We start from the raw sequence: 13,589 nt of genomic DNA, 5'->3' as shown, positions 1-13,589 counted from the left end.
GGGTCGACACCCGCTATCTGGGCCGAGAGCCGGGGCCCCGTACAGAGAGATCGCAGGGGGCCCCAGCGGTCAGACCCCCCGCGATCTCAAACTTATCCCCTATCCTTAGGATAGGGGATAAGTTTTTCACCACTGGACTACCCCTTTAAGATCACGGAGACGGAGTATCGTGACATCATGGCTCCACCCCCGTGTGACGTCATGCTCCGCTCCCTCAATGCTCTCAGGAGGATTTATTTCTCCTTGTGCAGACCACTGGCTGCCCTAGAGTGTTTTGCAGGCAATGCTTTAAGGGAACAGATTTACACATAGCTCTCCTTCAGAAGGTTAGAACCAACCTACCTTCCTTAGTCGGTGCCAGAGACCATTTTCTCCCCTCTGGAGGAGAACTAATTTGAATACCAAATGCTTATGCCACCTGGTTGTTTCCACAAGAACCCCCCCAAGAGCTGTATCAGAGTCTTTCTCACCAGCCAATACCCTGTTCTGTACTGACAAGGGATAAGAACCTTGAAACTGATGTCTCTGGATTTAGCACATGTATGTTTTACATTGTAGTTAAAGGGGGTATTCCAGCAAAACTTTTTTTTATATCAACTGGCTCCAGAAAGTTAAACAGATTTGTAAATTATTTCTATTAAAAAATCTTAATCCTTCCAATAATCATCAGCTGCTGAAGTCGAGTTGTTCTCTTCTGTCTGGCAAAAGTGCACTCTGCTGACATCTCTGCTTGTCTCGGGAACTGCACAGAGAAGAAGAGGTTTGCTATGGGGATTTGCGTCTACTCCGGACAGTTCCCGAGACAGGTGTCATCAGAGAGCACTAAGACAGAAAAGAGCAACTGAACTTCAGCAGCTCATAAGTACTGAAAGGATATAAAAAAAATAATAGAGGTGATTTACAAATCTATAATAACAAAGGCACGTAAGTGCACTCACCGCTCAGTGGAGACAACTCGGCATGGGGTCCGGTCCACGGAAGGCTGGATCACAGCATCGGTGCAGGTTGATGGGCGCTTGGAGGCTACGCCGGCTGTTTCACACGTGTTTGTGTACTTCTTTCGGCCTCCAGCCTTCCGTGGACTGGACCCCCATGCCGAATTGTCTCCGCTGAGCGGTGAGTGCACTTACGTGCCTTTGTTATTATAGAAATTGATACTTTACCCTTTTCGTATGTGCACCCCGCAGGAGACTCATTTTGGGCCACCGATATCTTGCAGTACCCCCGTTACAGGTGCAGTAACACTTTAGTGTGCTCTCTCCCTGCTTGCTCCTTTGAATTGTAATTTACAAATCTGTTTAACTTTCTGGAGCCAGTTGATATATATATATATAAAAACAAATTTTTTCCTGGATAACCCCTTTAAAAACAGGGTGTGGTGTATGAGAATGAAGTAACAAAAAACTCAGACTAATTATTTAATTTTCATTAGGAATTATTTAATATATGTTATTATTTAATATAGGACATTAATTGTGACACAGGTTGACAAATCAGAAACTATTCAAGGGGCCAAAGAGTTAATGTTTCTCCTTGAAAGAACCGTATAGTGCATTCCCACTACAAATGGAGTCTAGAAGGAGGGAGACCAGTTATGGTCCCAAGACAATTTTTTATTTATATTGACTCTCCATATTTCTACAAATGCATAGTTATTACTAATACAATATTCAAGAACATTTCTTACTTGGTTTGGAAACTGAACTATTCACTGTCTACATGTATATAGTAAAGACCTAAAATAGTACAAATGCTTAAGTATGCTATGCAGCTGAGCTGTCCTTTCTATAGAAGTATAAATAGAGACAAAAACTGGACCTCATCTCCAAATTTAGCAAAGATCATGAACCTCCAGATTACACAACACGGTTATATCACCACCAGCCTAAACCTATTAAAATGGACCATACAGAGTTCTCTGTTATTAAGGAAGACACTGAACAAAGACAACATTTGCCATCTTTGAGACTGTGCTGAAGACGTGCCCCCGACTTAAATAGATGTATTGTTCTGATAAGTTATTAGAAAGACAGTTTCAACTTTATACTGAATTTGTCTCCTCTTCGAGGCTTTTTATCAAGACCCTCTTCATGCACTGAGGTCCTTGTCCCGGCCCTAGTAGTATTAGAAGATGAACAAAGACTTCTCTTGATAATCAGTCACAGATAGGGAACATCATTTCACCACGAGAGCTACCCCAAAGCTTCATGAAATCCTTGCATTGGTCTATTGACTAATTTCCCAACCTTATAGGTATATATCTATCTGAAAAATAATCACTCCTATTAATATAGTAAGTGTAATAATCATTTTCCACACATACCAACTAGCTCTAACACTTATCATCTACTGAACGCGTACCTCCGATGAGGTGGCAGGATATATGTTTTCACAAGCAGGAAACTTATTTGCCTTAAGTCCCATGCAAGTCTACATGACTTATGGCAAATCCGTTTCCTGATCGCGTACATCTCAGGGCAAGTCTTGGTTTATGTAGTTGCCATAGTATGCTTTAAAATATATTTATTTTTTTAAACTGGAAAGAAGGTCCATAGGATGACATTGGTCTCCAGACTTGGTACATCCTTGTTGTTGTCTTTGTTTATTCTGAAGAGTCTGGTGATGAGTGTCTGATCAGTGGGGGTCTGATCCCTGAGACCCCCACTGATCACTAATGAGGGGTCTTGTGTTTCAAGGGTTGAATAAAGAGCAAGTTGGACATGGGTGTGATCAGTTTGGGTACCAGCGGTCAGACCTCTATTGATCAGGCATCCTGCAGACAGGCAATGAGTGTTGATGGTGGGGAAAACCCTTTACATTTGGACCAACTGAAAAACCAAAAAATGTATCATTAAATTTAAAATAATATATGTCTAATATAGTGCCAGGCTATTCCATCTACCTCTCCTAATCTCTTCAGTAATGTATGATCTATGTTACATTGCATAGGACTGACATTGTTTGGAATCTTAGGCAGCAGTGCTCTCTGTGATCTAAGGCTGTGTTCACACCGCCATCATTGTTTGGAATCTTAGGCAGCAGTGCTCTCTGTGATCTAAGGCTGTGTTCACATCGCCATCATTGTTTATGTTGTTTCTGTTCTGTCAGAAACGCAAAGCAATGAAAATAATAGCTGTGTTAAATTCTTTACATGCCACAAAGCAATGGCACCCAATGAACCTCGTCGACTGCAGTGGGTCGTCCATTGGGTTTCTGTCATGGCATCCAATCATATTTGTGTGCACATTGATATTATATATATATATATATATATATATATATATATATATATATATATATGGATATGTACATATAAACATGTGCTTTCTTATTTTAGATAAGTTAGGATTATAGAATTTGGTGACTCTCTAATTATTTTTTGGCGGAAATTGAATTTTTAGGTTTGAATTAATTAGTGAATCTGAGCAGGTTAGAAAATACTGGGATCTATGATTTACCTGCACTGGTGCCTGCACCGCTTGTGAGGTCCCCACCCATCAGACCACCTAAGAATTAAAAAAAAATAATTGGCATAGTCAGCATTGCTGCCGTCCACCACAGATACCACATCTTAACTAGCTTCCAGTAAAGGAATTTGTACTATGAACTTTGTCTATTTGTGATAGCAAGATAAAAAAAATAACCCTGAGGTTTTGTTTCTATATACACAGGCTATATACTGTAAAATGTCTAGCGCACAGAAAGGTAAATTTAAAAAAAAATATATTATTAATAAAATTTAAGGTATTAGTTGCCACTATAGTGTAAAAATACACATATACATACAGAATATAGAAACAAAATGTCAGTTTTTTTTGTTAATACCCACACACATGTAACTTGAGTAGTGTTGGGATGTTGGGCTATTTAGAGGGTCTGATCATGTATGTAATGCAATGTAGCTGCAATGTGCAAGAGAACGTAGGAATAAAGTAGGTCGGCACAATGCCCACGCAGTGTGCTCCATTTTCTCTGCATAATTTTCCTCTGTTCTCATGATATTTGGGGTCCCAGAAGTCAGACCCCACTGATCAGCTTGTTGTCCACTTTCCGAGATTGAAAATACCTTTTTAATAGAGTTATGAAAGCCGAGCCTCCTGAACCCGGATACAATTCGAACTTTAGGGGTTTGCGGCTCGCCAAACTTTCAAACATTGCCAGGTTCAACTTGCGCGAACCTGACAATGTCAAGGCTGAGCTGTGCTCGCCACCTACAGCCACGAGTACCGCTCAACCCAGCAAGGAAGGAGTTAATTAGCACTGTTGATCTATGATAGTTAACTCCTATGGGGAGGGAGCAAGGGAGTGTATATATTATACAGCTGTCCATATGGCTGTATAATGCATACAGTGAAGAAAGTAATACTTACCATATCATCACTGGTCAGGGCCTCTTCTTGTGTAGCTCCTCGTGACATCATCAATAGAGGTGAGGCTACACAAGAAAAGGCCCTGGCCACCCCACCCCCAGGAGTTAACTCCTTCCTTGCTTGGTCAGCGCATAGTGCTCAGCCCAACAAGATTTTACAGTAAACCAGCGGATTCGCTGGTGTACTGTAACAAAACAGTTCAGTTGCACCGCAAACCAGACACTTTCCAAAGCTTTCTCAACTCTACAGGCATTGGCTGTCCAAGCATGTTGGGAGCTGTAGTTTTGAAACAGCTGGTGGCACACTGGCTGGGAAACACTGCATGGACTATTGTTTGTGATTTTTCTCCAATCAACACGACACCAAAGAATTGTTAAATATATATGCAAAGTGTCACTCATTATGATTATTATTATTATAATCATCATCATTATCATTCCACGTAAATGAATGGCAGAACTATGGAAGACTTGCTAGGAAACGAAAACCCTAAAATCCTCACCGCGGCAGCAAGTAACATACTGATGGAAATATCATGACACCCTGTTCACAAGACATCAGTTCAAAACAAATACAGGTATTTAGAGAATTAGCTTTGGATGACCAACCCCATGGAATTAAATTTAATGATGGAAAAATGTCATACAATAATTTCTTCCTCCCTATAATTATATGTTATTTTTATGCAAATTTATGTAGATCAGGTAAGCACAATTGTACGGTTTTGATATAAGTGTCAAATTCTTTCTTAAAGGGGTACTCCCGTGGCAAACTTTTTTTTAAATCAACTGGTGCCAGAAAGTTAAACAGATTTGTAAATTACTTCTATTAAAAAATCTTAATCCTTCCAGTACTTATTAGCTGCTGAATACTACAGAGGAAATGGTTTTCTTTTTGGAACATAGAGCTCTCTGCTGACATCATGACCACAGTGCTCTCTGCTGACATCTCTGTCCATTTTAGGAATATGTTTGCTATGGGGATTTTCTCCTACTCTGGACAGTTCTTAAAATGGACAGAGATGTCAGCAGAGAGCACTGTGGTCATGATGTCAGCAGAGAGATCTGTGTTCCAAAAAGAAAACCATTTCCTCTGTAGTATTCAGCAGCTAATAAGTACTGGAAGGATTAAGATTTTTTAATAGAAGTAATTTACAAATCTGTATAACTTTCTGGCACCAGTTGATTAAAAAAAAAAAAAAAAAAAAAAAAAAAAGGTTTTCACGGGAGTACCCCTTTGATTAATTTGTTTTACTAGTACTTTCCTCTAGGAATAAACCACTTCATATGTAAGTAAGAAAAGAAAGATGTCACCTAGTTAATGGGTATTAAAGGGGTACTTTAAATCAACTGGTGCCAGAAATGTAAACAGATTTGTGAATTACTTCTATTAAAAAGTCTTAATCCTTCCTGTACTTATTAGCTGCTGAATACTACAGTGGAATTTTTTTTCCATTTGAAACACAGAGCTGTCTGCTGAAATCATGAGCACAGTGCTCTCTGCTGACATCTCTGTCCATTTTAGGAACTGTCCAGGGTAAAAGGAAATCCTTATAGCAAACATATGCTGTTCTGGACAGGTCATAAAATGGACAGAGATGTCAGCAGAGAGCACTGTGCTCGTGATGTCAGCAGACAGTTCTGTGTTTCAAAAAGAAAATAATTTCCGCTGTAGTATTCAGCAGCTAATAAGCACAGGAAGGATTAGGATTTTTTTAATAGAAGTAATTTACAAATCTGTTTAACTTTCTGGCACCAGTTGATAAAAATAAAAAAAAGGTTTTTCACCAGAGTACCCCTTTAACATCTCCTTCATACTTCCAATTTTATATACATCTCATAGTTTCAATTTGATCCTGTTTTGTTAACTTATGCTTATACCAAAAATCAGGGGTTGTACTATAGACTATGTACTATAGCACTCTTGGAATTATAATTTTTGCTTATATAGTGCAGCATAAGCTATTGTTAAAGAATAGTGTTGAGGTTCTTGTGCATGCCTTCTGCTTACCTGTTCTAACTGATGTGGCAGTCATGATTGTTTCTGATTCTAAGCAAAGCTGAAATTGTCATACTTCCTACATTTCCCATGAATTCTCTGGCTTTGCAGAAAGAAGGGGTGGTTTATTTCACCTAATGTGACCAACCTAATCACCTGGCTAGACTTCTGCAAACAGAAGCCTAAACAGCTGAGACTCACATGTGGGTTGGTATTAGCTTAGACTACTTCCAGTTTAGACACCTTTTCTAATTCAAAGTGCATAAAAAAGTGATGAGATCTATAATGACAATTGAGATGTTTTATAAAAATCCGAAGTCTTTAGGCTGTATTCACATGTTGAATTAATATTTTTACAGCTTTTTGGCTCTTTCTGCTGCAATTTTCTGAAATTGTGGTGGAATTACCAATTTTTCCTGTGATTTGGACAATTGCGGTAAAATATTACCACAATGTTGGGAAAATCATGGCAAAACTAGAAAAAAAAAAAAACAAGCTAAAAAAAAGGCAAGCCTCAGGTAAGGTGTCTAAAGGGGTATCCCAGGAAAAAAAAAACATATATCAATTGGCTCCAGAAAGTTAAACAGATTTGTAAATTACTTCTATTAAAAAATCTTAAACCTTCAAATAGTTATCAGCTGCTGAAGTTGAGTTGTTCTTTTCTATCTGGCAACAGTGCTCTCTGCTGACATCTCTGCTTGTCTCGGGAACTGGACAGAGTAGAAGAGGTTTGCTAAGGGGATTTGCTTCTACTCTCGACAGTTCCCGAGACAGGTGTCATCAGAGAGCACTTAGACCGAAAAGAACAACTCAACTTCAGCAGCTCATGAGTACTGAAATTATTAAGATTTTTTAATATAAGTAATTTACAAATCTGTTTAACTTTCTGGAGCCAGTTGATTAAAAAAAAAAAAAAAGTTTTCCTGGATAATCCCTATTATATATCCTGTTTTCTTAGAAAAAGCAGCAACATAAAAATCTGGGAGGGGAGAGGTGTGGGAGCTGTGGAGTGAATCTGATAGTTCACAGGAAGTCAACTTTTCCAGGACATCCTCTGACACACATTTAGCCATTTAACCTGGCAAAAGTCAGACTGGTGATCACATGAGCAAGTTATAGTAATAAACTACATGGATTCAGCTGCGATGGAATAAAACAAATTGTGTTTTATGAGTAGTTATGGTGAGTGGTCGTTATATGGGTAAATTAAAATAAACAAAAAAGAAAACAAAAATCCAACCCAACCCAGAGTGCTTCTTCAAAGCGTACCTGTCAGATCCCCCCCCCCCCAAAAAAAAAATGAATACATATATTACTCAGTACCTAATTCTGACCATGTACCTCTATTACCTATATTTATTATAAAAATCCCTCTTTTCCTTAGCTCACAGTGTTAGAAATCCTCTCAGGGAAAGGGTGTGTGTCCCTCCTTGTGGTGGTGGGAGGTGATTGTTGTGTCTGCTCATGCAGCCTTGTCCCTGAGTCATCTCTTGTCCATGACTCATGGACAAGCCTTATACTGAGGCAGGACTGGTTAATGTCCCAGTAGGTATGAGGACCCCTAGTGGTGGGATTTTCATGGGCTATTCTCTTTATTAAATACTCAAAAAAAAAAAAAAAAAAATTTTTTAACAACAATATTATAAATTGTCTTTAATTTTCATCAGTAACAACATACAAAAAGATTTTGGCTCTGACAGTGCCCATTTAAGGCAAGAACAGTATTTAAGCTTCTAGATAATATCATTTAAAATGCAATGTATGATGTGAAAAACTAACAGTTTTTACACACTAAGAGTAGGGTCATATGGGGTGCGGATGTGGTGACAGTAGTAATAGAACAGGGCGAGCTCCTGACGGCGGCAGGGTAGCTCTGTGTGTCCACTCGTAGTGGCGGATTTCCTGCGAGAGCTCGTTCTATAGTCCCTCTGTAATAATAAGTCCCTCTGTAATAGTTCCTCAGTCCGAAAAAGCTGCTGATGTGCCCATGTGACCCTGCCCTTTAGTTCAATCAATATGACAGAAAAATATTTACTGTTTATTTTTCTATAAACATGTTAGAATAATGGCTGCTACACATTTTACAGTTCCATGTATAAGGCGGCATTCACACCACGTTTTTGCAATATAGTTCCCGTATTAGGTTTTTCAGGAAAAACAGATTCCTCAAAACCGGACTAAACTGTATCAAAATGTGTGTACAAATTTTAACCCATATACGGTTTAAAAATGATGTCCGATTGCATCCGTATGGAACCATATGCGCATACACTTCTCTACGGTTCTCATTGACTCCCATCTTAAAGGAATCGTATACAGTTTCAATACAGTTTTTCACCCGGACAAAAAAATGTGGTAGGCTACGGTTTTGGATACAGGAAAAAAATTGACAAATCCGTACAAAACGCAAAAAGTACACAACCGGATGCATCGTATGGCATATGCTTTTCAATGGAGAGTCAATGCATACGGTTTTCAATATGGTTCCAGGCACAAAAATCTATTTTTTGCATCACTATAACAGCATCATACCTGTGTTACCTGCACTTGGTGGCCGATGTGTCAAGCCAGGAGACATGCTGTTTCTTTGCAAGGTTTGATGGGACAATGGCAATAGGTTGTGGTTACCCAGTGAGCCAGCTGGATTACTGTAAGCCAAACTGTTTGGATTGGTCACTGGGATGGAAACCGGCATCTCGAAATTGGGAGGTGGAACAGCCTGTGTATGAGACAGAGAAGATAGATAAGATTATTGATTAGTTTTTTGTCTTTTATATAAAATTAATCAATAGAAATCTACAATTAAACATGATCCTGACATCTTTCAGCCCCTTAAGGTAAGCTAATAGGAGAATTCACTTGTTAAAGCGATCTCATATTTCCTAACTGTGCAGCCATTTTTATAATCATTGGAAATTATATTTCATATTAATGCTAAAAATATGAAAAAGTTGAGTTTATGTTTGTTGTAAAAAAGCATAGAATTGATCACAATTCAAGCATATTTTCCAATGATAATAAAGTGTCTGGCTGTCATAAAGATCAAAGAAATAAATTAGTTACAAATAAAATATAACAATCTATGTAAAATTCTCTCTCATTGGCTATGATATACATGTTGCCAGTAAGTAATAATCACTTTTGCACATTTCTGGAGTTCTGAAGTAAATAATTGATATCACTACTCAGCCCTAACCATTACGTGGCTTAAGATAATTAACTGCAAAATAATAATAAATAAATAAATATATATATCCTGTAAAAGAAAAACATGAAAGAAAAAGGAAAAACATGTAAGGATTTTTTACAATAACTAACATACTGGAAACTTTTTTTCTGTCATAACCAGATGTGTTCCAGAAAATAAATTATACAACACATATTTGCTCTGGAAAAATGTAATAATGTTATGGTTGAGATCAGTCGCAGAATTTAGTAAATGGGCAGGTCTTATCTCGAATTTTGCCATGTTCATAGTTTAGAAACACTGAAAAACTTTGTCTATCTATCTAATACCTATCTTTCTACAGTGTATATCTATTTATCTTTCTACAGTATCTATCTATCTACAGTATCTATCTATCATCTATCTCTCTATCTCTCTATTGTATCTATCTAATATCTATCTATCTATCTATCTACAGTATCTATCTATCATCTATCTATCTCTCTATCTCTCTACTGTTTCTATCTATCTATCTATCTATCTATCTATCTACAGTATCTATCTAATATCTATCTATCTATCTATCTACAGTATCTATCTATCATCTATCTATCTCTCTATCTCTCTATCTCTCTATTTCTCTATTGTATCTATCTAATATCTATCTATCTTTCTACAGTATCTATCTATCTACAGTATCTATCTATCATCTATCTATCTCTCTATCTCTCTACTGTATCTATCTATCTATCTACAGTATCTATCTACAGTATCTATCTAATATCTATCTATCTATCTTTCTACAGTATCTAGCTATCTATCTACCTACAGTATCTATCTAATATCTATCTATCTATCTCATATCTATCTATCTAATATCTATCTATCTATCTATCTATCTATCTATCTATCTACCTACAGTATCTATCTATATATCTATTGATCTACAGTATCTATCTATCTATCTATCATCTATATATCTATCTATCTACAGTATCTATCTAATATCTATCTATCTTTCTACAGTATCTATCTATCTACAGTATCTATCTATCATCTATCTATCTCTCTATCTCTCTACTGTATCTATCTATCTATCTACAGTATCTATCTACAGTATCTATCTAATATCTATCTATCTATCTTTCTACAGTATCTAGCTATCTATCTACCTACAGTATCTATCTAATATCTATCTATCTATCTCATATCTATCTATCTAATATCTATCTATCTATCTATCTATCTATCTACCTACAGTATCTATCTATATATCTATTGATCTACAGTATCTATCTATCTATCTATCTATCATCTATATATCTATCTATCTACAGTATCTATCTAATATCTATCTATCTTTCTACAGTATCTATCTATCTATTTATCTAATATCTATCTATCTAATATCTATCTATCTATCTATCTAATATCTATCTATCTATCTAATATCTATCTAACTAATATCTATCTATCTATTTATCTATCTATCTATCTTTCTACAGTATCTATCTATATATCGAGACCATGCACAGCTGTCCTTTCACGGTGCTCAATCCCCACAGAAACAAGCCTCCAATAAATCCATGGAAAGAGTATACAGGGAGGCACTCGTAGACGTTAACAGCGTTTTATTCAGGTATGGTCACAGGATACAACAAAGGCCTTTGTTGTATCCTGTGACCATACCTGGAAAAAACACTGTTAACGTCTACGAGTGCCTCCCTGTATACTCTTTCCATGGATCTAATATCTATCTATCTATCTATCTATCTATCTATCTAGACAAAGAATTAGTCAGCCAGCACTTTAGTTGATACCAAACTATTATATGGCCATGGCATGCCATGCTTACTGAACTGTTCACACAGAGGCATATACACAGTGTAGGGTCCGTCCCAAGGAGGCTACCTTATCGCGGTGGGACGGTCCAAGCTATTTGACCGCCGGCGGAGACAAATTTGCGAGCTAAGTGCCTCACTATTTCATAGTTTCACATTTGCATCTATTACACCATAGCTGTATAGCTCTCCATGTTTTAACTGCATTTTCATGTTTCACCTATATCCTTGTGCTGGCAGTGTGCTGCTGCATTCTTCTGTTGCTGTATCTATCTATCTATCTACCTATCTATTTTCACTTGCATCTAACATATTTACGGTATCTCTATCTCTATATCAATCTATCTATATCAATCTATCGTTGTTTACTGATCTTACTATAATTCTATCTATATTATAGAAACAACAAAACCACAAACCGTGGCTGTATCCGATCCGGGACTCCGGGGCTCAAGGTCTCACGAGCTGCATGCGGGAACGCTCGGAGGCAATGCCAACCGTTTCGTACGTCAGATGCGTACTTCTTCCGGCCTCCCGGATCGGATACAGCCACGGTAACGGTGAGTGCGTACTGCGTTTCTTTTGTTGTTTCTATATGATACTGTTCAGCTCTGTATGCACCCCGCAGGCCGTCACATCTACGAGGACCCGTTCATCCTTGCTTGATTGCCTAAGCTATCCTCATCCAGCCCTGTATCTAACACCAGTTTGTTACGCCAGTGTGCCCTCCCCATTCATAGCTCTCAGTGATTTGTCTATCTTTATTATCTATCTATCTATACTTAGCTTACTATCTTACTGATATTTATCATATATTATATATTTATCAAATCTCATTTTCTTTCTTTCTAATATCTATCTATTTATCTATCTATCTACAGTATATATCTATCTGATATTTTTACATATATTTCATTCTTTCTTTCTCTATTAACTGATCTATCTGTCTATCTGATATTTTTACATATATTTCTTTCTTTCTCTATGAACTGATCTATCTATCTATTTACAGTATCTATCTATCTATATCTAAATATCTGATTCAATTGGCAACTGCGCAATGCAAATGACAATAGCTACAAACATGTCTGCTTGCTACATGTTCCACTGTTTATACTAATAACACTACAGAGTTTATAAACTAACTCTACTAAGAATTGTTTTGTTATATAAAATTGGACTTTGCACAATACAATGCTGGATCTAAAATGACTTTTCTTTGGAAATGTCTGCTGCGGCCATACAGAGCGCCCAAGAATTTGCCCACAATGACCCGCAGCCATTTCTCTGGTAATGAGATGAGCTCCTTTAATTTTCGGCCCTTTCGATCTAATGATGTTCTACTCCAAACTACAAATGCAGGAATAATTATTATCAGATGTTTTTGAACCACAAAATTCACGTCCTTAGGCATTTTCTGCGGAAACCTGAGCGACCCTTTTCATGAAGTGCCATAGCCAGCTTTTTCTGCTGGCACATGCAGTGTTTTCTTATGGACGGAGAAGTCAGGTTCTTTTTCGTACTGGTGGTTACAGATATAACCCATGTTTCATATCCCCAGCTCAGCCTTTTTCAATGGAGCTTTCTTTCTGCATAAGCAAAGGCGTACCGTTGTGCATTTTAACTGCAGGGCTGTGTTTTCTTACCACCCCTAGTTTGTGGTCAGGTGGGCAAGACAAACCAAAAATGGATCTAGTGTGCCATGTGTTTAGAGCGTCTGTGAGGCTGTCATTTTGATGGTGCCATCCTTCCTGTGTAAAATGGCAGTGTCCAGCCTTCAGACCAGGACACCCTATACTTTTAAACCACAAGAACCACAGTCTGAATTGCCCTTTTGTGGAGCACAAGGTCGGTAATTGATTCTCGACTCCATTTGTTTTGTTTCAAGGTTTTCATTGCCGAGGTTTTCCAGTCCATATATTTTGTTGTAAAAGCCACTCTGACATATATTGAGCCATTGATTTGACTACTCCTCTTATGATCACGTAGACTACGGCAAATACTTTCTAGATAAGACAGTCCCGCAGCTTCTTGCTATGATAATGATCTCATACAAATGTACAGTGATGTTTACTGTACTGTGGGGCTGCTGCACATTCCAGGCTGCTCCAGTGCCACAGATGACATTCCTTCTATATTTATGATCTGCCGTCTCTAATCAATATTTGCATAGGACAAGTGAATCATTCTAAGACTTGTGGATTTCGTCTAAAC

General features: G+C 37.6%; 1 protein-coding gene across 14 annotated transcripts in view; it reads right to left on the bottom strand.

Annotated features, from left to right (window-relative positions):
- MEF2C (myocyte enhancer factor 2C) overlaps positions 1-13,589 on the bottom strand; it is a 231,646-nt gene that overhangs the window by 37,609 nt on the left and 180,448 nt on the right. For 8 of the 14 annotated variants that reach the window (XM_056538436.1, XM_056538454.1, XM_056538421.1 and 5 more), the window contains exons 5-6: positions 8,901-9,087; positions 3,459-3,506 (exon numbers count right to left, since the gene is read on the bottom strand). In XM_056538436.1, coding sequence (XP_056394411.1) covers positions 3,459-3,506; positions 8,901-9,087 — 235 coding nt within the window. The remainder of the gene's footprint in view (positions 1-3,458; positions 3,507-8,900; positions 9,088-13,589) is intronic. The other 6 variants (XM_056538459.1, XM_056538530.1, XM_056538523.1 and 3 more) reach the window with 3 other exon arrangements.

The sequence above is a fragment of the Hyla sarda genome, chromosome 1 (genome assembly GCF_029499605.1).
Source record: "Hyla sarda isolate aHylSar1 chromosome 1, aHylSar1.hap1, whole genome shotgun sequence".
Classification (NCBI taxonomy): Eukaryota; Metazoa; Chordata; class Amphibia; order Anura; family Hylidae; genus Hyla; species Hyla sarda.
The sequence above is the reverse complement of the archived record's forward strand: the minus strand, read 5'-3'. Positions and strand labels throughout refer to the sequence as shown.